Genomic DNA, 27,785 nt, shown 5'->3' with positions numbered 1-27,785 from the left:
CCCCACATTCTCTACTGCCACCTGCAGGGGGCGCTCACCCCACATTCTCTACTGCCTCCCTCCTGCCACCTGCAGAGGGCGCTCACCCCACATTCTCTACTGCCTCCCTCCTGCAGAGGGCGCTCACCCCACATTCTCTACTGCCTCCCACCTGCAGGGGGCACTCACCCCACATTCTCTACTGCCTCCCTCCTCCCACCTGCAGGGGGCGCTCACCCCACATTCTCTACTGCCTCCCTCCTGCAGAGGGCGCTCACCCCACATTCTCTACTGCCTCCCACCTGCAGGGGGCGCTCACCCCACATTCTCTACTGCCTCCCTCCTGCAGAGGGCGCTCACCCCACATTCTCTACTGCCTCCCTCCTCCCACCTGCAGGGGGCACTCACCCCACATTCTCTACTGCCTCCCTCCTGCCACCTGCAGAGGGCGCTCACCCCACATTCTCTACTGCCTCCCTCCTGCAGAGGGCGCTCACCCCACATTCTCTACTGCCTCCCACCTGCAGGGGGCGCTCACCCCACATTCTCTACTGCCTCCCTCCTGCAGAGGGCGCTCACCCCACATTCTCTACTGCCTCCCTCCTCCCACCTGCAGGGGGCGCTCACCCCACATTCTCTACTGCCTCCCACCTGCAGAGGGCGCTCACCCCACATTCTCTACTGCCTCCCTCCTGCAGAGGGCGCTCACCCCACATTCTCTACTGCCTCCCACCTGCAGAGGGCGCTCACCCCACATTCTCTACTGCCTCCCTCCTGCAGAGGGCGCTCACCCCACATTCTCTACTGCCTCCCACCTCCCACCTGCAGAGGGCGCTCACCCCACATTCTCTACTGCCTCCCACCTGCAGAGGGCGCTCACCCCACATTCTCTACTGCCTCCCACCCCAGCCTGTGCCCAGCCAGTCAAGAAGGGCGTGGGTGTCCTCTGTGACACAGCCCTGTGCCAGGCCGGCGTCCCCACGCCCCTCCACTGAGGAAGGGCTCCACAGGTCAGGCCAGCCCTGCCTGTGGTGCGGAGCGGGCCCCGTCCACCCTGTGGCCTGGCCAGGTGTGGCTTCGGCACTCAGTCGCTGCTCAGGGACGCTGTGCACACACAGGCGGCCTCGAACCCAGACGCCTTTAATCGGCCTGACGTGTCAGGCTGAACAGCAGCCTGCCCTCCAGGCAGCGCGCGCAGATGCCTGGATACAGCTTCCATGTGGCACAAAGCTGCCAGTCTAACTCATCTACGGAAGTACACGTCTCACAAAGGAGGACGCCTCACTAACGGATCAGAAAACTCCCGGCAAACGGGCTGCCATGGGAGCTCAGGTGCGGTCTGTGAAGAGGGGCTGCCTGTACCCTGCCCTTCAGGTGGATCCGAAGCCCCTGGCAGCTCCGCTCCCCGTGCCCGAGGGGTGTCTGCCCCCTGCCGCGGGTGGCCAGGAGCTCCAAAGCTTCTGTGAGGCAGTGACCTAAATGGGCAGTGGGCAGCAGGCACGCCATGGGCCGGACAAAGCCTGGGGTCAGGAGCCCCGGCGTGGAGCTTCTCGGAGGGAAGCGCTGGTGCGGAGCTGAGGCCCCGGGCACTGGGATGGGTTGGGGGTCACCTGAGCTGTGGCTGCCCAGCCCAGCCCCCCTCACCCTGGCAGTGAAATCTCCAAATTCAGCCCTCGGGAAGGAGAGGCGGGGGCATCTCATAGCAGGATCTAGGACCCCAAAGGAGAGCTTGTGGGGGAGGGTAGACAAGGCCAAGCGCCTTTCAAAATCACTTCTATGGAATAAAGAGCCAGGAAGGGCCGCCTGGCCCCGCGCGCGGGCCCAGGCCCTGGAGACTGCCTAAGAGAGCGAGGTGATGTTGGAGCGTCCACCAGGGGGCGCCATGATCTTCTGAGCTGTGCGTCTGGCAATGTGATCGTCCGCTTGAGACCCTGGGTGTGGAAAGGAGAGTAAGGCAAGTGGCGGGAGGCCTCAGGCCCCAAGACCGGAGACGGGTCCACGCCCACGAGGCTGGGGGGGGCCGCACACCATCACGCGCATGTGCCGTGGCTGGTTGGACCAGACGCCAGGCAGGCCCCGTTCCCCGAGGCTTTGGGGTGCAGGAAGGGCCTGGGGATCCCTAGCATCTGTGGAGACAAAGTCCAAGGAGGACCCCCGGGAAGGACCCCGGTAGGCCGTCCTGCTTTGGCCCTCTGTGGGTCCTGTGCTGGATGAGGCCGCCCCGGGGCAGGCAGGCAGGCTGCATTCCACAGGGGTCTGTTGCCAGGTGACGGCAGGACCAAGCCGCAGGACAAGGACAGGGACGGAGAGAAGGAGGCCTGGTACGGTCGGCAGGGTGAACAGCCGCTGGGGCTCTAGAAAGATCTCTGAGGCCCCCGGAAACACAGCTGGGGCTCTGCCTAGAGGCTGGCGTGGTGGTTGGTCCCATGGCCTCTCAGCCATCCCAGGTCAGGTGCTGGTGTGTGTCCAAGGTCTGGGAACACACTGGACCCGTTCCCCGTGCGTCAGGGCTGATCCTCAAGGGCACAGGACGCCCTGTGGGAAGCCCCTCAGCTTTCCTCCCGGCCTCTGCCCTGCCCAGCATGCTTGGGGGAACAAGGAAGGGGCTCCTACCTCCCCACGGTTCACAGGGTCGGCATCTCCCACCCGCACCCCTAAGCTCTCCGGCCGGCCGGCTCCGGCTCCACTCACCAGAGAGGCTGAATCCGGACTGGTGCAGGTTACGCACCGGCAGCACTGAGATCTTGCCCGAGCAGGAGGCCCGGGCCGGGGCGCTGCTCCCCGGCTTGGCGGGCAGCGTCACTTCGTGGACAGGCCCGTCATACAGGCCTCGGGGCACCCCGTGGATCTCCGCCAGCTGAGGCCGAGAGCGGGTGTGAGGAGGGCGCCGGAGCACGGGAGAGGCACACGCCTCCCCGCACCCGGCCTTCCTGCACGTGGAGCCTGCACTGCTGCACACGTCTCCCTCCTTGTCCCCTCCCTACACACCCACCACCTCCAGGTATGCACACTCACCAGCCCCATCCGCACACGTGCACTTGGCCCCATGACCCCATGCATACTCATATACCCCAGCAGCCCCCTCGCCCCCAGCAAGCCGCTGCTCCTGCACACACTCACCCCAGACTCCCCTCCTATACACACTTACCCCCAGAAACACACTCCTAGCAATCCCTCTATTACACACACTCATCCCAGCAGCCCCCTCCTATACACACTCACCCCAGCAGCTCCCTCCTCCTGTACACACTCACCCCAGCAGCCTCCTCCTCCTGTACACACTCACCCCAGCAGCCTCCTCCTCCTGTACACACTCACCCCAGCAGTCTCCCATACACACTCACCCCAGCAGCCTCCTCCTCCTGTACACACTCACCCCAGCAGCCTCCTCCTCCTGTACACACTCACCCCAGCAGTCTCCCATACACACTCACCCCAGCAGCCTCCTCCTCCTATACACACTCACCCCAGCAGCCTCCTCCTCCTTTACACACTCACCCCAGCAGCCTCCTCCTATACACACTCACCCCAGCAGCCTCCTCCTATACACACTCACCCCAGAAGCCTCCTCATATACACACTCACCCCAGCAGCCCCCTCCTCCTGTACACACTCACCCCAGCAGCCCCCTCCTCCTGTACACACTCACCCCAGCAGCCTCCTCCTCCTTTACACACTCACCCCAGCAGTCTCCCATACACACTCACCCCAGCAGCCTCCTCCTCCTATACACACTCACCCCAGCAGCCTCCTCCTCCTTTACACACTCACCCCATCAGCCTCCTCCTATACACTCACCCCAGCAGCCTCCTCCTCCTATACACACTCACCCCAGCAGCCTCCTCCTCCTATACACACTCACCCCAGCAGCCTCCTATACACACTCACCCCAGCAGCCTCCTTTACACACTCACCCCAGCAGCCTCCTTTACACACTCACCCCAGCAGCCTCCTATACACACTCACCCCAGCAGCCTCCTTTACACACTCACCCCAGCAGCCTCCTTTACACACTCACCCCAGCAGCCTCCTATACACACTCACCCCAGCAGCCTCCTCCTCCTATACACACTCACCCCAGCAGCCTCCTATACACACTCACCCCAGCAGCCTCCTATACACACTCACCCCATCAGCCTCCTATACACACTCACCCCAGCAGCCTCCTATACACACTCACCCCAGCAGCCTCCTCCTCCTATACACACTCACCCCAGCAGCCTCCTATACACACTCACCCCAGCAGCCTCCTCCTCCTATACACACCCACCCCAGCAGCCTCCTTTACACACTCACCCCAGCAGCCTCCTCCTATACACACCCACCCCAGCAGCCTCCTCCTATACACACTCACCCCAACAGCCTCCTTCTCCTATACACACTCACCCCAGCAGCCCCTCCTGCAGCCAGCATCTCCCCTGACACAGGCTTGGTCACCTGCCGGGCCTGTGGCTCCTGACCCAATCTGCAGGCCGTGCCAGGCGCGCGGTGTGATGTAAAACCGAGTCTGGAGTTGCTCTCAGGCCAGCCTGTGCTTCCCACTAGCACCCCAGGAGCTCTGGGCTCCAATGGAAGACGGGGGTGAGGCGAAGGCGTACAGCCTCTAGTTCATCAAGCCTACTGTGAAGCAGCTTCACACCCCAGTATCTAATAATGGGCCTATGGATTCACGGTGCAGTCCCGAGGTCTGCCTGGACATCTTCGTGGTACCTGAGTGCCGCACCAAGTGCTCCACACTGGTGCAGCTGGGAGGGGGAGGGGTGCCTGTGGGCCACGCCCACCACCGGCCACACCCACTGCCCTGCTGGCTCCCTGCAGGCCACGCCCATTGCTTGCCCTGCCTGCCCGCCCCCTGCTGGCCACGCCCACCATCCTGCTGGCCACGCCCACCAAGCTGCAGGCCCCCTGCACTCAGGGTCTCCTCCAGAGGCCAGGCCCTTACCCTGTTCCGGGCTTTGATCCTCTTGTACACGAAGTCCGGGAAGGTCTTCCGGGGGATGAAGCGGCCGGCCCCCGGGGTGACCAGGAGGGCCCCGCTCTCCAGCACAACTCGGCCCTGACTGATCACCACCACCGGGGCCCCCCGGCACTCCACGCCTTCCAAGATATTGTACTCCACGTTCTGGGGAGACAGGCCCGCAGGGTGCCCGTCAGGCCTGGCACGGTCCTGCCGGCCTCGCGCTGGGCAGAAGCCCTCGGGAAGCTGTGTGCCAGGCCAAGACCCCAACAAGACACGGTGGGGCCACCCAGCACCCCAGTTCTGATAGGAACATTGCCACCTTTGCGGGCAGGCAGTGCCCTCTGCCTCTCCCCTGGAGGAGGAGTCAGCTTCAGCCCCAGGTGGCTTCAAGGTGAAGACTGATGTCCTGGGGAAGGGCCAGGGCTAAGGGGTGCAGACAGAGCCCCTCCTCCCAGGGGTGAAGACAGAGCCCACTCAACTGCGGGTCGGGGGCCCTCAGAGCCCGGGCCAGGCCCTGACAGGCGGGGAAGCAGGCTTCTCACCAGGTTGTGGGTCTTGGCAGAGATGACCCTGGTGGCCCTCGGGTTCCAGATGACCAAGTCGGCATCAGAGCCCACAGCCACACGCCCCTTCCTGGGGTAAAAGTTGAAGATTTTGGCAGCATTGGTACTGGTCACTGCAACAAACTCATTCTCATCCATTTTCCCCGAGGCCTGAGAAGCAAAAACAGTGTGTGTGTGTGTGGGGGGGAATTCAGGTATGGTGGACACCACCAGAGCACCCCAGAGTCAGGCAGGGGACACCGATGATCCTGACCAGGCCTGGAGTCTGACACGCTCCTGACCCCATGACCTTTCCCAGGTTCTGGCTCCATGTGATGCAGTGGGATGCCAGCCAGACAAGAGGTGAGCCCGGAGGAAGGGTGGGGACAGGGCACAGGGCCCCCCACTCTCCAGCCTGGAGCTGGGCGGTGCATCTGTGCCCTGGGAAGCTGGGCAGAGCTGGTGGTGAGGACCAGTCCAGCCTCTACTTGGGAACACTTGTGGTTGGGAGTGGCCCCTCCCAGTGTCCACACTGCCCGGCCCAGACTCCCCACGCACTACCCCACGGACACGCGCCCCTGCACACTGCCCGGCCCAGACTCCCCACGCACTACCCCACGGACACACGCGCCCCTGCACACTGCCCGGCCCAGACTCCCCACGCTCTCCTCCACAGACACACACGCCCCTGCACACTGCCCAGCCCAGACTCCCCACGCACTACCCCACGGACACACGCCCCTGCACACTGCCTGGCCCAGACTCACCACACACTACCCCACGGACACACACGCCCCTGCACACTGCCTGGCCCAGACTCACCACGCACTTCTCCCAGACTATGGACATGCGCTCCTCCACGCCGTTGGTGCCCTCCGGGATCAGTGTGAAGTTGTCTTTGCCAACGGCCTTCTGGGCCGTGGTGAAGGTGCAGTGCGCGCTGCCGGTCACCTGGAGGTCCCCACTGGGAACAGGCAGGGTCAGGGGCCGGGGCGGCCCTGCCTGCCATCCAGGACTAGGGTGTTCCCAGCCACGGGACACTGAGAAGTCTGAACTGGCAGAGAAGGTGCCAGTGGGGAGGGCAGCAGGCGTGGGCGGAGCCACGGCGGGGGGGGGTGCACAAGCAGGGTGGGGTTGGGGCAGCTCCCGAGGAGGAAGCCCCTTTGGGGCCACGGCCTCCACACGGCTCTGGCCGGGCGACGGCTCACCTGGACAGCAGGGCGCTGAGGTGGTCTGCGGTGGTGGGGTCGGGGCTGATGGGGGGCGAGGTGACAAAGGCCGCGGCCTTAGCCCAGTTCTTGCTCCAGTAATGTGAGCCGTCCGCGCCCAGGCTGGCAGTGATGGGCTCCCCGAACACAACCACCCCTGTGGAGGGCAAGACGGTGCGGGCCTCTCCTCTCTCCCTGCAGGGCCCCCCAGCGCCCCAGCCCCCCACCGCCTCCAGCTTGGCAGAGGACCAAGTCCCTGGCTGCGCCGGTGCTCGGCCCAGGGGTCCCAGGGCACCTGCCGCATCACCAGAGTCCAGGCAGCCACTGCCGGCCGCCGGCCAGCCCCGGGCTCTGGGACGGGCCTCACTCAGAGTTCTGGCCAGGCTGATGGGTGGGAGAAACGCTGGGTCAGGGTGGGTGGGGCTGCCTGGCTGCCACCAGCATCCTGGGAGCAGTGGGGCTGGTGGCCCGTCCCCAGGGGACAGGGCGGTGTCCCCACCTCACACTGGCTCCCACCCCGAGCCACTGGCCAGGGCAGGGCCAGGAGCTCAGGACAGGTGGGGAGGGCGGGGCACCACTGGGCACCAGACTCTGGTCCTGCTCGGAGGCCCCACCTTGGTTCTGTCCGGTCCCTGATAGCTAGCTAGGCACAGGTGGCCAACTCCTGCTGGCTGGGGCGCTCCGCGGGAGGAACCCCAGCTCCCGATGCCACAGCCGCTGTGGACATGCACTGGAATGGGGAGCCCCTCAGACGCAACCTCTAATGCCCCCCCCACACTGGCCAGGCCCCAGTGCTTCACAGGGCCCCCACGGGAAGCTGCTGCTCCCACAGCAGGAGGCGGCGTCTGCACCTCCCTTGCTGCACCCCGGTCTAACCCAGAGAGCAGGTGCCCAGGGAGCTGGGCACCCACAGGCCTCCTGTCAGGCCCACACCCGCCACCAGAGGGCCTCGGGCAGCAGAACTGGAGGGGGGCAGCACTCAGCCCTGCGCTTGGTGGGGGACAGCACTCACCCCTGCGCTTGGTGGGGGAACAGCACTCACCCCTGCGCTTGGTGGGGGAACAGCACTCACCCCTGCGCTTGGTGGGCGGCAGCACTCACCCCTGCGCTTGGTGGGGGACAGCACTCACCCCTGCGCTTGGTGGGGGACAGCACTCAGCCCTGCGCTTGGTGGGGGACAGCACTCAGCCCTGCGCTTGGTGGGGGACAGCACTCACCCCTGCGCTTGGCTTGGGCAATCACATCGGCCGCGCCCTTGCTCATCACCTTGGTGACGTACAGTGGGCAGTTGGCCTGCTTGGCGATGGTGATGGCGCGGTACACAGCCTCGGCCTCCACCTGGGGTGGGGGGGGGGGGAGGACGGGCACTCAGGGCATGGGGGCCTGACCACAGTGTGGGGTGAGTTCCTGACCGCGCTGGGGACGCGAGACACCCACGGGTCACACGCAGGACTCTGGGCCGGCCAGAGCCTGGCACCCACACGGACCTGTGCAGCCTCACACCCCACCCTGCTGTCATCTCAGGAAGGGCTGAGGGGGTGGGGTCACGGGGGCTGGGATGCCAGGGGACGCCTGCCCAGGCCACAGACCAGGACTACAGAATGCTGGCCGCCGGGGGTGAAGTCTGGCTGGGGAAGGGGAGGCTTCCGAGACCCCCACCACTCACCTCCTCGGGGTGGCTGAGCACGTGGCCCTCAGGACCCGTGATGCCGCGTTCCAGCAGCTGCTTCTGCTCCTAAACAAACCCCACAGGAAGCTTGGCTATGCCCCAAGGGGTGCCGCGTCCTAAATGTGAGTCCCTGGCACAGGCCCTGCCCCCGCCAGAGGCACAGAGAGCTCGCGGGGCTGGAGGTGAGGGGGACTGGAGCGGGAGGGCTGGGGGGGACTGGGAGGGCTGGGGGGGACTGGAGCGGGAGGGCTGGGGGGGACTGGGAGGGCTGGGGGGGACTGGAGCGGGAGGGCTGGGGGGGACTGGGAGGGCTGGGGGGGACTGGAGTGGGAGGGCTGGGGGGACTGGGAGGGCTGGGGGGGACTGGAGCGGGAGGGCTGGGGGGGACTGGGAGGGCTGGGGGGGGACTGGAGCGGGAGGGCTGGGGGGGACTGGGAGGGCTGGGGGGGACTGGAGCGGGAGGGCTGGGGGGGACTGGAGCGGGAGGGCTGGGGGGGGACTGGAGCGGGAGGGCTGGGGGGGACTGGGAGGGCTGGGGGGGACTGGAGCGGGAGGGCTGGGAGGGCTGGGGGGGACTGGGAGGGCTGGGGGGGACTGGGAGGGCTGGGGGGGACTGGAGCGGGAGGGCTGGGGGGGACTGGGAGGGCTGGGGGGGACTGGAGCGGGAGGGCTGGGAGGGCTGGGGGGGACTGGGAGGGCTGGGGGGGACTGGGAGGGCTGGGGGGGACTGGAGCGGGAGGGCTGGGGGGGACTGGAGCACGGGGGGGGGGACTGGAGCGGGAGGGCTGGGGGGGACTGGAGTGGGAGGGCTGGGGGGGACTGGAGCGGGAGGGCTGGGGGGGACTGGAGCAGGGGGACTGGGAGGGCTGGGGGGGGACTGGAGCGGGAGGGCTGGGGGGGACTGGAGCAGGAGGGCTGGGAGGGCTGGGGGGGACTGGGAGGGCTGGGGGGGACTGGAGCGGGAGGGCTGGGGGGGACTGGAGCAGGGGGACTGGGAGGGCTGGGAGGGCTGGGGGGGGACTGGAGCGGGAGGGCTGGGGGGGACTGGAGCGGGAGGGCTGGGGGGGACTGGAGCGGGAGGGCTGGGAGGGCTGGGGGGGACTGGAGCGGGAGGGCTGGGAGGGCTGGGGGGGACTGGAGCAGGGGGGGGGCGGGGGCTGGCTGCAGCCGGAGCCCCTGTCCACAGCGGGACCTCTGCCTGTCATGGCAAGTGTGTGTGGTGGACACAGGCAGGAGCCTCTACGAAGTCGGGTGACCGACGGCCCCTTCCGGCCACACCTGGTCCCTGAAGGGTGCGGTCTCCCTCTCCCGCCACGACAGTCCCTGACAATGCCGGGGACGGGGGGCCTCGGCCGCTGGGCTCCTGACCCCGGAGCAGGCCCGGGCCTCGAACCATGCGCTGCGCAGAGGTCCTGATGCCCTCGAGGTGGACGGGCGGCCTCTAACCGCCCCACCGCCTTCCAGCTCGGGCGGGAGCGGCCGGGCAGTCCCTGTGGCTGGCGCGTCGGCCGGGCCGTGCACGGCGACCCCGCTGCGGCCGGACGGCGGCCGGCCTGGCTCCGCGGGCCTCCCGGATGGGAGGCCCCGGCCGGAGGGGCCGTGCTGGCCCCAGGGGTGCCCGGGCCGGCCTGAAGGGAAGGCGCTTGCGGCCGGAGGTGAGCCCGGCCGCGGCTCCCGAGCGTCCCCAGCGGGCGCTTCCCACCCGGGCCCGCAGCCCACTGCAGTCCAGGGCATCTTGCTAGTGAGGGCGGAGGTCACAGGGCCTGTGCTCCCGGTGGCCCCTCAACCTTTGACCCCGGCAGGCTGTTTTCGGCAGCGCTCTGGAGGGCTGTGGGCCTGGCGCTGAGGCTGAACCCCGTGTCCCCCGGCCCCGCACCTCCTCCACGATGTCCCCGTTCTCGGCGTGGACCTGGGCCACGGCCCCCAGGTCCCGGATGATGCTGAAGATCTCGTACATCTGGGCGGAGAGAGGACGAGGTCCTGAGTCCGCGGCGCCGCGGCCGGGCCCGGCCCAGCGCCCCCGCCGCGTGCCGGCCTCACCTGCCCGTCCGAACACTGGCACCGGTCCCTGTGCGCCATGAAGACCAGGAAGGAGTTCACGCCTGGGGGAGGCGGCGGCGCTCAGAGGCGCGGGGCTCCTCCCGCAGGGCGCGGGTGGAGCCGGGTGGCGCCCATGCCCTCCCTCCTTCCATGCTCAGGTCCGACCCAGCCCCACCCGCCTGCACCGGAAACAGGGCCAGGCCTGCCTGCGGGAGCCTGACCGGCTGCGGGGCTGCGGAGGCGGAGCCGGGGTGGGAGGCGGAGCCTGGGGCAGGCAGGAGGCGGGGCCGGGGTGGGAGGCGGAGCCTGGGGCAGGCAGGAGGCGGGGCCGGGGTGGGAGGCGGAGCCTGGGGCAGGCAGGAGGCGGGGCCGGGGTGGGAGGCGGAGCTGGAGTGGGAGGCGGAGCGAGGGACAGGCAGGAGGCGGAGCTGGGGTGGGAGGCGGAGCGAGGGACAGGCAGGAGGCGGAGCTGGGGTGGGAGGCGGAGCCTGGGGCAGGCAGGAGGCGGGGCCGGGGTGGGAGGCGGAGCCTGGGGCAGGCAGGAGGCGGAGCCGGGGTGGGAGGCGGAGCGAGGGACAGGCAGGAGGCGGAGCCGGGGTGGGAGGCGGAGCCTGGAACAGGCAGGAGGCGGAGCCGGGGTGGGAGGTGGAGCCTGGGGCAGGCAGGAGGCGGAGCTGGGGTGGGAGGTGGAGCCCAGGGCGGGAGGCAGATGGGGTGGGAGGCGGAGCTGGGGTGGGAGGTGGAGCCCAGGGCGGGAGGCAGATGGGGTGGGAGGCGGAGCTGGGGTGGGAGGCAGAGCCTGGGGCAGGCAGGAGGCGGAGCTGGGGTGGGAGGCGGGGCTGGGGTGGGAGGCGGGGCCGGGGGCAGGCAGGAGGCGGGGCCGGGGTGGGAGGCGGAGCCTGGGGCAGGCAGGAGGCGGAGCTGGGGTGGGAGGCGGGGCTGGGGTGGGAGGTGGAGCCCAGGGCAGGCAGGAGGCGGGGCCGGGGTGGAAGGCGGAGCCCGGGGCGGGAGGCAGAGCGAGGCCCCAGGACAGAGCACCGGCCAGGGTCTTAGCACTGCCCAGAGTGCTGGGACCCAGTCAGGAGCAGCTACACTTGTCCACTAACTGGGCAGCCAGGGCCTGCACCCCTCTCCAGTCAGGGCTCAGCGGCAGCCCCAACCCCCACCGAAGACCCAGTGCTAACACGTCCGAGTCCGTGTCTAATTCTGGTCAAATTCTCTGCTCAGCTTGGCGGGGGTTTAGCTTCCAGACTTCCTCTGGCAGCAGGGCACATCCTCGGTTTTAGCCAGGCTGTACCCGAGCGGGCATCGGCGCAGAGACCAGGGCCTCCCACCCCCTCCTGCGAGGGCCTCGGCCCCCGGGAAATGGGCAGCTGCCTCTCCTGCACCCCAGGAGCAGAACCGAGGACAGCCTGGCCACTGCTCCCCTGTATGAGACCCGCCACAGGGCCGGGGCACTGCCTGCGGGGAGACCTCCACCCCAGCCTCCTAAAGCAAGCCTCAACAGCCCTCCAACTTCTACTCAATTCCAGGCACCTGCGGTCAGGTCGGCCGAGGGCTGGACACGGGTCGGGAAGGGGCCGCCTCACGTAGCAAGCAGGCAGGCGGTCCGCTGGCACGGGGAAGCCCCCTTCCTGCCCCCTTCCCAGCCCTGGGCTGTGGGAGCTGCTCTCACCCGTCCTTGACCAGGGCCTCTGGCTCTCCTCTCACCCTTGACCTCTCACCCTTGTCCTTGACCAGGGCCTCCAGCTCCTCCTTGGTGCTCTCGTGCCAGCGGGGGACGTCCATGTGCAGCGAGTAGTCACAGCAGGCTGTGCTGTCCGCCCGCTCCCGCCACTGTTCGTAGGCCGCCAGCAGGCTCACACCCGCGTCCGGAAACACGTGGTCCACTGCGCAGAGCAGCAGGTCAGCCAGGCGCACCACGGGTCGGCGAGTCCCCCCGCTGCCCCCCACTTTCTCAACCGCAGAAAATGGACAGGAGGAAGACCACACAGGCGGGGGCCACCTTGCCGCAGCTCCCAGGCCCCCCTGCCCACCCCCGGCCTCTCTGAGCACAGAAGTGGGGTAAGAGTCGGCTGGGCGGCCACCCAGCTCCAGTGAGTCCCGGCCCAGCAGGAGCTGACTGCCGTGATACTGCCCCCTGGAGGAGAGGCGGGAGGGCTCCCTTGCCCCACCCGGCTGCCCCCCGGCCCTGCCCCACACCACACTGGGCTCCTGTAGCCCCACGGCCTCTGCGCCCTGTGTCTCTTCTGCCAGCCAGCACCCTTGCTGCCAGCGTTCCTGCAGTCAGGTCCAAACGTTGGTCGCTGGCCGCTCTGGGACATGCCAGGAAGCTGCTCAGAGCAGGGGCCGAGCAGGAGAGCAAGACGCCCCTCGCAGGGGCTCACGATGAACCGGGACCCCCACACCACTGTTCACAGCTTGGACCTCCTGCCTGTCCCCTCAGCCTGGCACGGGCAGGTGGCATCCGCACTACCCCCTCCCAGCCACACAGCACCGGTGGCCTGGCGGCCCCCTTCCCGGGGGCCTGCTGGTGGGGGTCCCTCCCTGCACTGAGTAAGCAAACCAAGCTGTGATAAGTGTGGCCTGTCCAGGGCCCTACGACCCCAGGGAGCCCCTCCCTTGACTGCAGCCAGGCCCACGCAGCCCGGAAGGGTGCAGTGTGTGGCTTTTCCAAATGCAGGCCCTCGCCACCGACCGGAACCAAGTGCATGTCCATCCGCCCTCACAGACCTCGGCCACGCTGCGGAGCCAGCCAGGAGCCCCACCAGAGGCTCTGGGCAGCAGAAGGCACTGGAGCTTCCCCAGTCCCAGATATAAGAAGGAAAACAACAGGTAAGGACGCCTCTCTGGATGCTGCCCCCTGGAGGCTGGGCCCGGACACTCACAGACCATGGTGGTCCCTCCCGCCAGGGCGGCTGTGGTGCCCTGCGCAAAGTCATCGGCGGGTGCCATGCCCAGCGCAGGCGCCTGCAGTCTGGTGTGCACGTCGACTCCGCCGGGCAGGACCATCAGGCCATGGGCGTCGATGGTTCGGATGCCCCCGGGGACGATGAGGTTCTCCCCGATTTGTCTGAAAGCAACAGAAGAGGCCTCAACATTCGGTCACACCATGCCTGCCACAGAGCCAGACCTCCAGTCCCGCAGCTCCAGGGGCATCATGGGGGCCTGGACCTGTGCCTTCCAGCCCTCCCTTCCTGGCTCCTGCTTGTGCCTTCCGGACCAGCAGCCCAGAGAGGTCAGGATCTGTTAAGCACAACATTGTATACCGCATCCTCCTAAGAGTTGTGGAAACACAAGACACATGGTAGCCTGAGGCCTCACACTGCCGGGGGAGGGGGTCAGGACTCAGGCGGGCGGGGGAGGGCGGTGATTAGGACTCAGGCTGCAGTGGTGTTCAGGGAAAGGGGTTCCAAAAAGATGAGCACGTCCACCTGGCTTCCACCTAGACACAAACACCAGCACACACGTGTGACAGCCTTGTACTCCACTCACGGGGAGTAGAAACTTACTTAATCAAGCCATCTTCCACATACAGATCGGCATAGAAGGACTGGTCATCATTCACAATCTTCCCACCTTTGATCAGGAGGCGGTCGCTCTGGTGGAAACAAAGAAATGGACATTTTCCCCTCTAGACTGAGCCATTCAGCTCCTTCTCCTGGGATTACCACTGAGACATGTGGCACCATCTGTGGATGGACAAAACCAGCTCAGGCTCAGTTCTATGACCCAGGCCACTCAGGAGGCTGAGCTCTGATGGTCACAGTTTAAATACATCCTATTCAGACAAGAGACTCTTGTGTCCAATTAACCAAATTAAAAGCTAGAACACCAGCCTTGAATTAAAACAAACAAGAGGTGGTGCACTGAGTTCAATACCCAGCACCAGCACACTCAGAAAAACTGCTCATGTGCCTTAAACTGTCCATGATAACCGAGGAGTTACTATGCTCAGAGAGGGTGCTCAGAGCGCTGCTCAGCTTCACACAGCCCTGAACCTGCTGCTCAGTCATGTGCTGGAGACAGAGGGCTGAGCCGAGCAGCAAGCACAGCTGTGTGCCCAGCCCACAGCCTCAGAGACCCTCCCCAACCATGTCATCATCCACCTGCCCATGAGGCTGGGGGCTGACAGTGCTGGGCTCCTGCTGCCCAGAGCCCCCAGCAGACACAGTCCCTTTCCCCACCCCTCCCCCGCTCCGGAGGCCCCTGCAGAGACAGATGGAAGCAATAAAACACATGGACAGGTCATCAGACAGACACACAGAGCACAAGCAGAGAGACAGGCACAGGGTGAGAGGGGGTGGGGCTGCCCAGGGCCGGTGAAGGCCCCCTCGGGGTCTGTGCCAGGAAGCAGCCTGTGCAATGAATGGCCATGGAAGGCAGGACAGAGTTGGAGTTGTACCACCCCAGAGGAAAGTGGGGGCTGGAACCTTCTAAACAGAGGGGCAAGAGGCAGGAGCAGGGCTCAGAAGGGCAGTGGTGGGGCACTCGGGGCTCAGTTCCAGGTGCTGACGCCGCGGGTCATCAGCTGGTCTCTGTTGGACGCTGTAAGGAGACTGACTTGGCTGCCATAGGAAGTAGGGAAATGGGTGACTTGGAGGTTGTCCACATGAGCTAGAGATCAGGGCCCAGGGTTATGGCCTTGGGGGGTGAGACATGGGGCTGGGATGAGTCCAGGGGGCAGGGCTTAAACATAGAGGGACCATGGGGGAGGAAGGGCAAGAAAGAAATCAGTTGGCCACAGGTTTGAGGCCGCCTAGAGGCTCTCCAAGTAAGTAGGCCAACGGCCTGAGGCTGAGGCTGGCGCTGGCTCTCACAGAAAACCCTGGCAGCATGGGCCGTGGAAGCCAAGGGCCAGGCTATCATGCTTGGCAGCCATAAAGCCTCTCCTAAGAATAAACCAGATGGTCAAGGAGGAGTTGCTCCTAGTATTTCCAGGGGTCCTCAGGGGAGAGGCGTGGAGAGACACAAAAGAGGGGAGGGGCCAGGGGGAGGCTGGATGAGGCGTCCTGTCCCTTCCATTGTTGTCTGCATCTACTAGGAAGCGGGCCTTACCGGGAGCTCTCGCCGCCCGTGGAGAGGCCAGGCCAGGGCCCCTGCTCCCAACTCCTTCCCCTAGGGAACCAACCCAGAGCGCACTGAGCTCTGCAGGGCAAGACGTGAGGGAGCTGGTGTGCCATGCCCTGGCCTCGCTGACACACACCACTCGGCTGAACTTTGAAAATGGTGTTAATGAAGGGCCAGTCCACCACCACTAAGTCTACCAAAAGGTTGATGATAAACTAAGCTGCAGCCAGATTCGGCCCTCTACCTGTCTTCAGACAACCTGAACCTGCATATTGGTTGGGGAAAAAAACAAAAGAATATTACATGGTTCACAGAAGTGCCAGATGCATTAATATTAAGTGATTTAATGATAGTAGTGATTCATAATACCAGCGCAGTGTCACTGGAGTAGTCACACCTATGAGCCACCTTGTATGTGGCGGGGACGGGCGGAGGCCTGTGGTCCTCCAGGCTCCAAGTACCACATCACCTGGTCCTAGAAGCCTGTGGACCTGGTCCCCAGCGCCGCGCCCCTCCCCACAGTGCTCGCCCCGCTCCGCCCCGCCGCGTCACTGCTCCCAGGCCCGGCCCGTCCCCGCACGACCCCACCATCCTCAGCAAACCCCGGGAAAACCCGCGCCCGAAGCCAAGGCCCGGCTGGGGGAGGCCGTGGTCTGGGGTCTCTGTTCGCAGGGGCCGAGGGGAAGGACGCGCTGTGCGGTACCCTGGCCAGCCCGGGGTCCAGGCCCCCGCGCGCCTCCCACTGGGTCCCCCAGGCTGGCATACGGGGCGCCCCACCGCCAGTCTCCCCGAGGGTCCGGGCTGGCGGCCGCAAGCTGGGGACGAGCGGTCCGCGCCGTGCTCGCGGCTCGGCGGGGCGGCTTTGTGTGCGGGCCGCGCGGCGGCGGCCGGGGCCGGGGCCGGGGCCGGGGCGGCCGGAGGCGCCCTCCGCGCAGCTTTGTCTGGGACAAAGAGCGCCCGCCGCCCGGCCGACAAAGGCCCGGGCCGCCCGCCGCCCGGAGGCGGGGCTCGGGGACGGTCCCCGCCTTCTGGCCGCGGGAGGGCGCGCACCTGAGCTCGGGGACGCGGGCCGCGCCGAGCCGGTCGCAGAGCGACTCCACAAGGCTGCGAGCCCCGGGCCTGCGCCGCGGCGCGCGGGGAGGGCCGGGGCGGAGGGGCCGGGGTGGAGGAGCTGGGGCCAGGGCGGAGGGACCGGGGCGGAGGGGCTGGGGCCAGGGCGGAGGGATCGGGGCGGAGGGGCCGGGGCGGAGGGGCTCGGACCGGGGCCGGGGTCGGGGCGGAGGGACCGGGGTGGAGGGGCCGGGGCCGGGGCCGGGGCCGGGGTGGAGGGGCCGGGGCGGAGGGACCGAGGCGGAGAGGCCGGGGCGGAGGGACCGGAGCGGAGGGGCTGGGGCCGGGGCGGAGGGACCGGGGCGGAGAGGCCGGGGCGGAGGGGCCGGGCCGAGGGGCCGGGGCCGGGCCCCGGGCGGGGCCGGTAGGCCGCGGGGGGAGGGCGCGGACGGAGCGGAGCGGTTCTGGCTCACCGTGATGCGCGGTATGCTCTTCTTGCCCTGGAAGGACATTTTGCTCCTGGACTGGCCTTGGATCCCGTCGAGGCGACGCGGGCGCGGGTGTGCGGGCGGGGACACACACGGAGCCCAGCGTGTGCGCGGGGCGCCCGAGAGCGTGCGCGCGGGGCGCCCGGCTCCGCCCCCAGCCCCCGCCTCCGCGCACCAGACCACGCCCCCGGAGCCAAAGCCACGCCTCGGCGCACCAGGCCACGCCCCCGGATCCGAGGCCACGCCTCAGCGCACCAGGCCACGCCCCCGGATCCGAGGCCACGCCTCAGCGCACTAGGCCACACCTCCGGAACCTAGGCCACGCCTCCGAGTGCCCGGCCACGCCCCGGGGTTAAGCCTAGGTCGGGCTCCAGGGCGGGGCTCTTCCCATCTTCCCCGCAACCTCACGTCGGGCCTCGGGCTCCGTTCTTCACAGACTCGCGGTCCCCACGCGGACCGAGGGAGGGGACGTGAGCTCCGCCATGTCCTGTCGGTGGTCCCCGAGGCACCCCAGGCTCTGGGGCTGGAAGCCGATCTCGGGTCCTGACCTCCGCGCTGCGAGGACCCCGAGGTGAGGGCGCAGTCCGTCCCCGAGGACCCCGAGGCGGGAGGCGGGGGGGGGGGTGGAGCAGTCCGTCCCCGAGGACCCCGAGACGAGGGGGGGGGACGCAGTCAGTCCCTGAGGACCCCGAGGCGGGGGGGGGGGACGCAGTCCGTCCCCGAGGACCCCGAGGTGGGGGGCGCAGTCCGTCCCCGAGGACCCGGGGGACCGAGGCCGGGGCCGACACCGGCGCCCGGAGCCAGGAGGGTGAGCGTGCCGGCCGGACCGGATCCCGGCCTCCTTCCTCCAGGCTCCGAGGCCTCGCCCCGGGGACGGGCCTGCTGAGGGCGGCAGGCGGGGCCGAGCAGGACGGTCCAGGGCCGGCCGCGGGGCGTCTCCGCCCGGCTCCCGGTGGCTGCGGGGCTGCGGGCGGAGCCGGCCGACCCCAGGCCCCCGCAGCCGCCGCTCGGCTCTCGAAGGCGTCCTCCGCCGGGAAGTCGCCGCCGAGCTTGGGGCGGCCCGTTGCGGCCTAGGCGCCATCACGACGATGGGCGAACGGGTGTCCTGCGTCCCTGGAAGGGTCCTGCGCGGGGCGCGGGGCCGGGGACTCGAGGCGGGGCGCGGAGCGGGGCCGGGGCGCAGGCGGGGCCTGGCCAGGGGTGGGGCGGGGCCGAGGCGCAGGCGGGGCGGGGGCGGGGCCGGGGCGCAGGCGGGGTGGGGCGCAGGCGGGGCGGGGCGCAGGCGGGGCGGGGCGCAGGCGGGGTCGAGGAGCAGGCGGGGTGGGGCGCAGGCGGGGCCTGGCCAGGGGTAGGGCGGGGCCGGGGCGCAGGCGGGGTGGGGCGCAGGCGGGGCCTGGCCAGGGGTGGGGCGGGGCCGAGGCGCAGGCGGGGTGGGGCGCAGGCGGGGCGGGGCGCAGGCGGGGCGGGGCGCAGGCGGGGTCGAGGAGCAGGCGGGGTGGGGCGCAGGCGGGGCCTGGCCAGGGGTAGGGCGGGGCCGGGGCGCAGGCGGGGCGGGGCCGGGGCGCAGGCGGGGCCTGGCCAGGGGTAGGGCGGGGCCGGGGCGCAGGCGGGGCGGGGCCAGGGCGCAGGCGGGGCCTGGCCAGGGGTGGGGCGGGGCCGAGGCGCAGGCGGGGCGGGGCGCAGGCGGGGCCTGGCCAGGGGTGGGGCGGGGCCGAGGCGCAGGCGGGGCGGGGCGCAGGCGGGGCCTGGCCAGGGGTGGGGCGGAGCCGGGGTGCGCTGGCCCCGCAGAGGAGCTGGCGCTGTCCATGCCGCGGGTGCTGAACCGCGAGGCCGGGCTCTGGGCGTGGTGCCCCCCCCCAGGCGAGGACAGAGGCCCGTGTGGAGGCCAGCCGCGGTGGCAGGGGCTGCGCGCGGTGTCGCTCCCGGACCCGCGGCACGGGTTTGAAGAGGCCCCGGCAGACCCCGGTCTCCCCGGGCGGGTGCGGCCTCGGCCCTTGCGCGTGGACGGAGCACTGCGCAGACTGAACTCCGCCGGCGGAGTGACGGCTCACGTGACACACGGGCAGCCTTGTGTCCAAGAGTCCACTTTATTAGAACTGTACAACGCCCGACGAAGGAGCAGAAATGCTCCGGAACGCGGCGTGAGAACCACGGTACAAAAATACGTGTAAAACTCTGAGGTCGACGCAGGCCTCAGGCGGGACCGCCCTGAGGACCAGCGCGGACCGGGAGCGCGGCCCGCACGCGCCGCAGACCGAGCCCGTTCCTTTGCATAAATACACAATAAAGCTTCTAAAAAAGACAAGTAAACAGATACGTGTCGATCCTACGTTCACAAGGTGAGTTCCTGAGCCTAACCCTAAGTCAGTCTCTGTGTTAGAACACACAGCCATCTTCGCGTCCAAGCCTCTCACCTTCCCTCCTCCCTCCTGACTCCTAGTTGGTGTCACAAGCTACATAAGGCACTCGGGTTTCCTGAAAGCTACAGATTCTAGGAGAGACTAAAGTCAGAGCCGCAGGCCTTCAACTAGAACCCCAGACCATGGACAAACACAACGCACTCTGCAGTTGACATGAACGTCGACTTTAGACCAAAAGCACTGAGGTTGTCTGCTTCATGCCGGGCTGATTGTGAGCGCCACGTGCTGCACGGCTCCTGCCGCAGTGACACAGCTCTGATTCCTGGCAGCAGTGCGGCTTCCTCCTCCCGCTTCACTGGGGCAGGGCCTTCCCATCTAGACCTTCCCACCGAATGCTGGAAGAAATCCAGTCTAGCAATGTTTGGAACAAAGCATGCAGCCTGGGACTGAGAAAACACACCTTCCCTTCCCAGGGCTGACCTTTTCAGATGCAAGAACCCTTGGAGAGGCCTTTTCCTTTTGGCAAAATCCCAGTTCTGACTTTGTAAGTGGACGGAAGCAGTGACATCAACTAAACGTGTGCTTTCAGGAGTGAGGCGGGTATGCAAACTCAGTAGGTTCATAAAATAGTCTACATTCATTAAGCCTTTCTCCTTCCTATGTACACACTTTTTACATATAAACAATGACTTCATAAGCATTGTACATATTTACACATGTCCCTCCTGTACATTTTACCTTTATGACCCCTCCCCTCATAAAAAAACACAGAACTGTGAGTTAGTGTCTAGGAAGGGCAGGAGAATGAATGAAGAACTTCACACACACAACATGCAAAATTACCCTGGCCCAGTTCAACTAGAGGAATGTGAATCTGGGGTTCTTGGATGCCATCTTTGGATCTCAATCACCTTCTGTCTTATAAATTCACAGTGGAGCAGGGCTGGGAGCCTGTGGGGCCGGCCATGCTGGCAGGGCTGCATGGAGTTAGGACATGTTTTGGAGGGCAGTGCAGAGTCTGAGTTTGGCCCGTGGTTTGTCTGTGCTGTAGCAGTGTTTATGAAGATAGGCTCTTGCTCTGAGCACAGTAAATGTCAAGAGGATGCGGTCATCAAAATGAGACAAAACTATGCATGGAGGACTGAATGAGATTTCAGACTTGAGACAAAACCTGATGCCGGGCTCACACGTAGGCACCAACGGCTGGAGCGGTGTTGGAGCGGCGTCCCGTGTGTCGGGAGCCGTGGCCTGAGCTGCAGCGGGAGCGGCCAAGGCCCTTGGGGCCGGGGCAGTACACGGTGCGTTCCCCGCAGAAATTCTGTTCCCAGGGAGGAAAGCATCTGTCTAGTCCTATAAGCTCCCCTTACCTTCAGCCAGGAAACGTTGCTTGGGCCACCATAGGGGAATATTCCTCCTGACACAGATAAAAAATGAACCTAATACTTCCAGACGGATGATCAGTCCTCCCTCGGGCGACTTCGTTCCTTTAAAAATGCACCATGATGGGCTAACTCCCCTGTCTGTGCATCTCTCTACCCAGAGCCACAGCCTGTAGATGCTTTGAAAGGGCTCAATCCACATGTTGTCTTCTGGTGGGGCAAGCACACGCATGAGCACACGTGCACTCACACGCACGTTCGACTTCAGCCCTGGGGTGACTAGCTCAGACCGCACGATGTGGTGAGGAGAAGCAGGCCATCAGACGTCGCTGGCGCGGGAAGTCATCCCCGGCCGTGGACTGGATCGTGCACCAGGACTGGGAAGCACACTTTAAACCGCTTCAGCCGGTGAGTTGCTTTCTCTCTGAGGAAGAGTAGAACGAGAACCTCAGTGCATCACACCCGTGCACACGTGGGGACCCACACACCACGGCACCTAAGGCACACACGTGCTCACATACACTAGGGGCGTGAGGCACACGCGCAAATGTACACACCACAGAGGCTGATGCACACACCCACAGGAAAATGGGCCAGGGCTCCACGGGGGCCCATGGTGTGCCTGTCACAATGCTGCTGGCTTCTTGGGCTCAGCGCCAGCTCTGATGCCACACCTTGAGTCTCCAGCCACACAGATGCACCAGGCCCTCCCAGGAGATCACACGAGCATATGATTAGCCTGTGTTCCTTGAGAAGACATTTGCAGAAGCAGCCTCAGGTCTGCCCCACAGTCCACATCTGTCCGCATTCCTACCACGCCTCACCACTGAGGAAGGGGCCTCTGCTAGGGCCTAACCTTATATTCCTTATCTTTATACATGATCACTTGCTAAACAAGATAGAAAGGCACTTCTAAGCTTCCTTCAAACAAGGAGGGCGGCCCTGGGCCCGCCCCCAGTGCAGCAGCTGGCGGGAAGCACTGGGGAGTGACCTCAGGGCCAGGGACTAACATCTGAGCCGGAGGCTAGCATCTCAAGCAGGATGAAAGCCCATCATTACGCACGCTCACTCTGCACCAGCCGTAGCCGAAATCACTGCTGCCATTAAAACTGCACAGTGCTCTATGCCTTCCATCTGCTTCCTTTCTAAACAAGTTGTCATAGAGCCATCTATTTTTAGAACATTTAAAAAAGGGGGACGGGGCTGGGAAGGTGGCTCAGTGGTAGAGCGCTTGCCTTGCATGCCTGAGGCCCTGGGTTCAATTCCTCAACACCACATAAGCAAAAAGAAAAAAGCTGGAAGTGGTGCTGTGGCTCAAGTGGTAGAGCCTTGAGCTGAAGAGCTGAAGGACAGCGCCCAGGCCCAGAGTTCAGGCCCCATGACCGGACCCCCCCCCCAAAAAAAAGAGAGAGAACAGAGAGGGTGGGCAGGGCAAAGGGACGGGCGGCTATGTCTGCCAGGGCCAATGGCAGCACACCAAGTGAGGCTTGAGGCTGGGAGTGAGGCCGGCCCCCAGGACCCCATGTCAAAGCGGACCTGTGCTCTATGACTACCACTGAGCCAGGCATCCTGGGCGCTGTCTGCTGTCTCTCTGTGGCACTTGAGCAGCTGCTGCCATTGTGGCTTCTTTCTCAGAGGGCTTCACAGGAGGCCGCACAAGGACCCCTCCCCCTTCCCCCTCCCCTCCCCCTCCCCCTCCGCGGCCCCGCCCCCCGGCCCCTGGGTTCCACCTGCAGTCTGAGGAGCTGTAGCACATGGTGAAGGCGAAGATGGTGCCAAGCCACTGGAGCCGCTGGCTCTGGCTCCGGGTGGCACAGGGAGGCACACAGGCAGCCGGAAAGCGACAGCCACCACACCCAGTCCCCTGCCGCCCCACAACTGGTCCCCCCAGAACCCCACCCAGCTCCTGGAGGACTATGAGAGCACCAGCCATATCTGGGGAAAAGGAGACAATTTTGGGGTGGGGGAGGGATGGAAGCTCTCAGGACTGTGTTCCCTTCACAGGGATGGGCCCAAGGGGTGCCACTAATGGCTGTGACCACACGCCTGCCTGGCACCCGTCTGAGCACTGGAATCCTGCCTGATCCACAGAAGCCCCGAGCACCAGGCCCAGGGCTGTGCTCTCCCGATAACAAGCTGAGGACTCGGAGCTTGCTCAGCCCGGCCTGCAGGAGGTCAGGCGGCAGCTCTGACGTGGATCAGCTGTCCCCACCGGCCAGCGAGGAAGGCTCCTGTGGCTGTGGCATCTACTGAGCAGCCTTCCAGTGTCTGCCTGACTACACACGGCCAACTCCACGCACCCACACAATGAAATGCACAGTGGTATGCACACAACCGGTGCACAGGTATGCACACACACGTGCATGACCGAAGGCGCATGTTACACGTGCACACACTTTCCACTGGCTCTCCTCTGGTGCTTGGTTTTGTCTCCTATCTGGGTGCAGGCAGCTGCTCCCGCCGTGGGGGAGGGGTGCCGCTATGTTTCTAACAGTGATGCCCCAGCAGTGACTGCTCATGAACAGCTCATGGTCACACTATGAAAGGGTCCATTGTTGTTGTGACCAGGATGGTCACATTATAAATGAGCAGACAGCTGTCCTGCAGGCCGTGGGCTCTGTCCCCAAACAATGAACCAGACGATAAAGCACCGAGGGAAATGCTCTGGGTTTCCAGCCAGTTTCCCAATTGAGATTTTGTGCTATCACCCAGTAACATCCAAGAAACATCTCTGCTGTGAGGCAAACTAGAAAGACTCTGAACAAAGCAGACAGGAGCCCGAGGCTGGCTGGACTGGGGAGGGCCGGGGCTCTTCTCAAGCCTGGGCAGCCTGCGTTTCCACTCCCAGCATGCACGAAGGAGAAATGCTCATGTCTGCAAACCAGAAACACCTGCACTCTGGGAGACACAACAAAGTCCAGAAAGCACCCCTCTCAGACGCACACAGAGCCCAGCTGTCCGGTGGCCAGGAGCAAATGTCCCACAGCCAGTCACCTACACCCAACAGCATCCGCGGATGAACTTCACAATGACATACGTGTATAAACACAGCCCGGAGGTGCTTTCTTGGTGATGATGTAAAAGCCAGTCAAAGTAGTACCTTTTAGAAATAGTCTACTTGCCACGAAGCTCCAGTGGAGAGAGCTGGGCTGGGCTGGGCTGCACCAGAGGGAGGCGCTGAGTCTACCGACCTCATAAACACAAGGGTACAGCATAGCGGGCCACTCAGGAAGAGCAACTGCACACAGCAAGAAACCTTCCATGATGAGATCAAGGGAGGCCGAACTGCGCCGTGTGGCCCACTCACCCTGAGACACGAACGTGGCCCACCCAGGCTGCCACTGAGGGGCATGCCCTGTCCTGTCACCGGCACACTGCCAAAGTGGACCCAAGAGGACCTCCTTACCCCGTGCCTGGCGGAGCCCAGGCTGATGGGTGGGTGGACTCTTCAGCACACAGCAGGACCCCTGGTCAAGGCCTAGAGCCAGTGCCTGGCACCAGGGAGCACTGCCCACCTGGGAGAGTCCCTGCCCCTGCACCACGAGAGCCAGGCAGCACTGGGTGCTCCTAGGAAGGGCCTAGGAGAGCCATGTCTCCACACACCATGGTCGTCCTGGCCAGGCAGCCTCAACAGACAGATTCCACACTTGGCAAAACCATTTCTAAGGAGCTCACCTTTGTTCCCTGGGGGAAACCCCAATATACACAAATTTACCAGGATGCATTATGATGTAGAACGTTACAGACACTGTTTACATGAAGGCTCCATTCTACTTGTACACAGTGCTTGCTAACAGTGATGTATTCTGAGAGGGAGGGAGGAAAGAAGGGAGGGAGGGAGGGAGGGGGAGAGAGAGAGAGAGAGAGAGAGACAGACAGACAGACAGAGAGAGAGAGAGAGAGAGAGAGAGAGAGAGAGAGAGAGAGAGAGAGAGAGAGAGAGGCTGAGTGTGTGGCTGGTCCCCAGGCAAGACAATACCATCCATCCCTGCCGGCCGCTGAGCCCCGGGGCAGTGATGTGGGGATGCGTGACTAATGCAGTGATGCATGGACGCAATGATGTGACTGCCTATGGCTGAGCTCGGGAGCGGGGCTGCTCTTTGCAATGCATGTGCTGGCCATTGAGAGCCATAAATCTGAGCTGGCTGACATTGACTCTAACACCACCAGCTTCCAGCCCTGAGCTGGGATGGGAGTGGTCCCTGGAGATCCAGCCCCCCCCGCCCGCTGCCAGTCTGGCTCAGCCCCTGTGAGGGATGCCAGCAGCAGACCTCTCCCCCATCTGCTTGGGGAGGGGGGGGGGCAGGGCTCTGCAGCCCAGACGTGACTGAGGAGCTGAGGATCTGGAGGAAGTTCTTTACAATGGGTGCGGGAGACAAGGACACCACAAGAAATGAACATCAACCCCCTGCTCACAGACAAGACTTAGCTCAAAATGAACCACTGAGATTCCACATGTAATTGCAAAAGTCATAACATTCTGGAAAGAAACATGGGATAATATGTGTGATTTAGGGCAAAGCAGGATGTCCTATTCCAAGACCAAAAAGCATAATTTTAAAAAGTTGATAAATGAGCCAGCGCTGGTGGCTCATAACTATAATCCTGGCTACTCAGGAGCTGAGAGCTAAGGACCATTGTTCAAAGCCAGCCCAAGCAGGAAAGGCTTATCTCCAATTAACCACCTAAAAACTGGAAGTGGAGCTGTGGCTCAAAGTAGCAGAGTGCTAACCTTGAGTAAAAAATGTCCAGGGACAGTGCTCAAGCTCTGGGTTCAAGCCCCATGATCACCACCAACAAAAAACTTGATAAGTGAAACTTCATCAAAATCAAGAGCTTTATCAGATACTTTAAAGAGAATAAAAAGACCAAAGAAGGTCTGGAGCTTAAAGATAATAAGTAAATGAATGTACCTGGAATATATAAAGGAGACTTAAAACTCCATAACAAGAAAAAAAGCAACCCAATCCAAAAATGGGAGAAGTTTGAAGCCAGATGTGGTGCCTCCAGCCTGTAAGGAGGCATAGATGGGGGGGGGGTGTGATTCAAGGCCATTGAAACAAAAAGAAAGGCCAAAGTCCATCTCAACCAATGGCTGGGTGCGGTGACACCCGGCCACCATCCCCAGAGACCTGGGAAAGCACAGGAGGAAGATATGGATCCTGTGAGACAAAGAACAGTCAAAACTGTGCCTGAGCACAGGGCAGGGCCTAGCCGGTCTGAAATGACCCTGTTTCGATCTAGGGCTGAACAGATAGGCAAATATACTGCAGACAGTGAGATCTCCGTGTCCCACCACTGTCCAAGAAAGATGCTGGGAGTAAGGAAAAGGAAATGCACAAACCATGTGCTGTTGGCTAGAAATGGAGGCATCATTATGAGCTCACAAAAGTGGTAGTTTGATTGTTGATGGATAGACAGATGATAGATAAGGTAAATAAGAAGAAGATTGATGATGGATGGACGACAGACGATAAATAGGCAAATGAGGGACAGGTAAGCAGATGTGACTAGGTTAGTGCACATATATGTACGTCTAAGCTCTATGAGGAGATGAGAAGATGACCACTCCCATAAGTCACCCATGGTCTAGAGAGCTTGTGTCTACCCACCCTCCTGCCTTTCTTGGGATTGATCCCAAGTTTAGAGCTAAGGTTAAGGGTTAGGATTAGGCCATGGGGTTACTCTGTAGCCAGCCAGCCCAGAGGCCGAGATCTAGCCTCCCACCCTGCCTCAGCTGTACCTGTGACTCCCAAATGTCCTCCCAAAGCAATGTGTGTCCCCTCCCCTGGCCCCCCCAGCATCCTGGGAGTGGGGCAGGGTTTGGGTCAGCTCTGGGTCAGGGAGTCTGTCCATCAATGTCCAGGCCCTAGAGGTCAGCAAAGGGGCACCTGCCCAGACCTGCCCATCTCCCAGTCTTCCTCACCGAACGCCTCTCCACCTACAACCTGCTCGGCTTAAGGCAAGCCCTAGAGTGGCAGCCTGGCCACAGGGAGGGTGGAATGGTGGTGCAGAGGGGCCCCAGCAGCTGTGTCTGCACAGGCAGGCAGCCGGTGCTAACCATAGATGGGTGACCAGTGGGCTGGGAGTGCAAGCATCTGAGATTGGGACTGCCTTGCCCAGCAAGTAGCTGTGCAGCCAGCTTGTACTCCTGAAGGCGGCGTGAGGGACTGGCTGCCAGTGCCGCTCAGCCCTGAAGGGCCTGTTGGGTTGGAGCGCCCCCGTGTGGCTCACAGTGGTGTCTCTGCTGGGCTGGGCCAGCAGCCTTCTGAGCAAGCTCTCTGCCCACAGAGGAGCACAGAGACCACAGGTCACCTTGTACCTGGGACCCGGGCCTCTCTGACAACCATATCATGCAAGACATGCCTCTGGGGACGGTGCCAGGAGGCAAGGTGCCTCTCCCCGACTTCTTCCTGCTCTAGTCACAAGCAGCTAGAACAGCAGCCCTTGGGCATTCTGGAAAGCCCTGCTCAGCCCACCAACGGAGCTTCCTGTGGCCTTTTGTTCTCTCTTTTCAGTACTGGGGTCTCACGCTTGCTAGGCAGGTGCTCTGCTTGAGCCACACCCCCAGCCCTTCTTGCTTTAACTACTTTCTGAGTAAGGTCTGTGTGCATGCCCTGGCCAGCCTGGTCCATGAGAGAACTGGCTTCTACCACCCTGGCATGTGACAGCTGCCCGCTGTGTGCCGCATCCACACCGTCCTGTCTCCGTGCCCACAGCCCAAGCTCCCGCCACGCTCCTCTAACCGTGGCAGGAAGGAAACCTCAGTGGGACAGCTCACCTCCACACCCTGTAGGCTGCTGCCAGACGTGGGCTGTGGGAAGCTGACCCTGAGCAGGACACAGTGGCAGAGGCCACACCCAGCCACACCCCCTGAAGCCTGCTGCCAGACTGGTCAGAGCCCAGGCCCAGCCACACCCCCCACAGCCTGCTGCCAGGTTGGTCAGTGCCCAGGCCCAGCCACACCCCCTACAGCCTGCTGCCAGGTTGGTCAGAGGACCCTTTCCAGGGAGCTGGCAGCTGACAAGGCATCCTCCTGG

General features: G+C 64.3%; 2 protein-coding genes across 13 annotated transcripts in view; both read right to left on the bottom strand.

Moving 5' to 3' along the window:
* Nucleotides 1-1,102: 1,102 nt before the first annotated feature.
* Dpysl4 (dihydropyrimidinase like 4) lies at nucleotides 1,103-17,099 on the bottom strand. Its single transcript, XM_070011453.1, has 14 exons — nucleotides 16,992-17,099; nucleotides 13,911-13,999; nucleotides 13,287-13,471; nucleotides 12,123-12,287; nucleotides 10,399-10,460; nucleotides 10,235-10,315; nucleotides 8,356-8,424; nucleotides 7,907-8,027; nucleotides 6,690-6,846; nucleotides 6,304-6,445; nucleotides 5,482-5,652; nucleotides 4,922-5,101; nucleotides 2,671-2,836; nucleotides 1,103-1,910 (listed from the first exon to the last, which is right to left on the bottom strand). The coding sequence occupies exons 1-14, from the start codon at nucleotides 17,028-17,030 to the stop codon at nucleotides 1,819-1,821; spliced, it is 1,719 nt and encodes a 572-aa protein (XP_069867554.1). The 5' UTR covers nucleotides 17,031-17,099; the 3' UTR covers nucleotides 1,103-1,818.
* Nucleotides 17,100-19,092: 1,993 nt separating this feature from the next.
* Jakmip3 (Janus kinase and microtubule interacting protein 3) overlaps nucleotides 19,093-27,785 on the bottom strand; it is an 88,532-nt gene continuing 79,839 nt past the window's right edge. For all 12 annotated transcript variants that reach the window (XR_011369643.1, XR_011369644.1, XR_011369645.1 and 9 more), the window contains one exon: nucleotides 19,093-21,169. Coding sequence is in view for 1 of the 12 variants with exons in the window: in XM_070011426.1 (XP_069867527.1) it covers nucleotides 21,147-21,169 (23 nt within the window). In the remaining 11 variants the exon portion in view is untranslated. The remainder of the gene's footprint in view (nucleotides 21,170-27,785) is intronic.

The sequence above is a fragment of the Dipodomys merriami genome, unplaced genomic scaffold, assembly GCF_024711535.1.
Source record: "Dipodomys merriami isolate MVZ:Mamm:240054 unplaced genomic scaffold, mDipMer1.0.p SCAF_82, whole genome shotgun sequence".
Classification (NCBI taxonomy): domain Eukaryota; kingdom Metazoa; phylum Chordata; class Mammalia; order Rodentia; family Heteromyidae; genus Dipodomys; species Dipodomys merriami.
The sequence above is the reverse complement of the archived record's forward strand: the minus strand, read 5'-3'. Positions and strand labels throughout refer to the sequence as shown.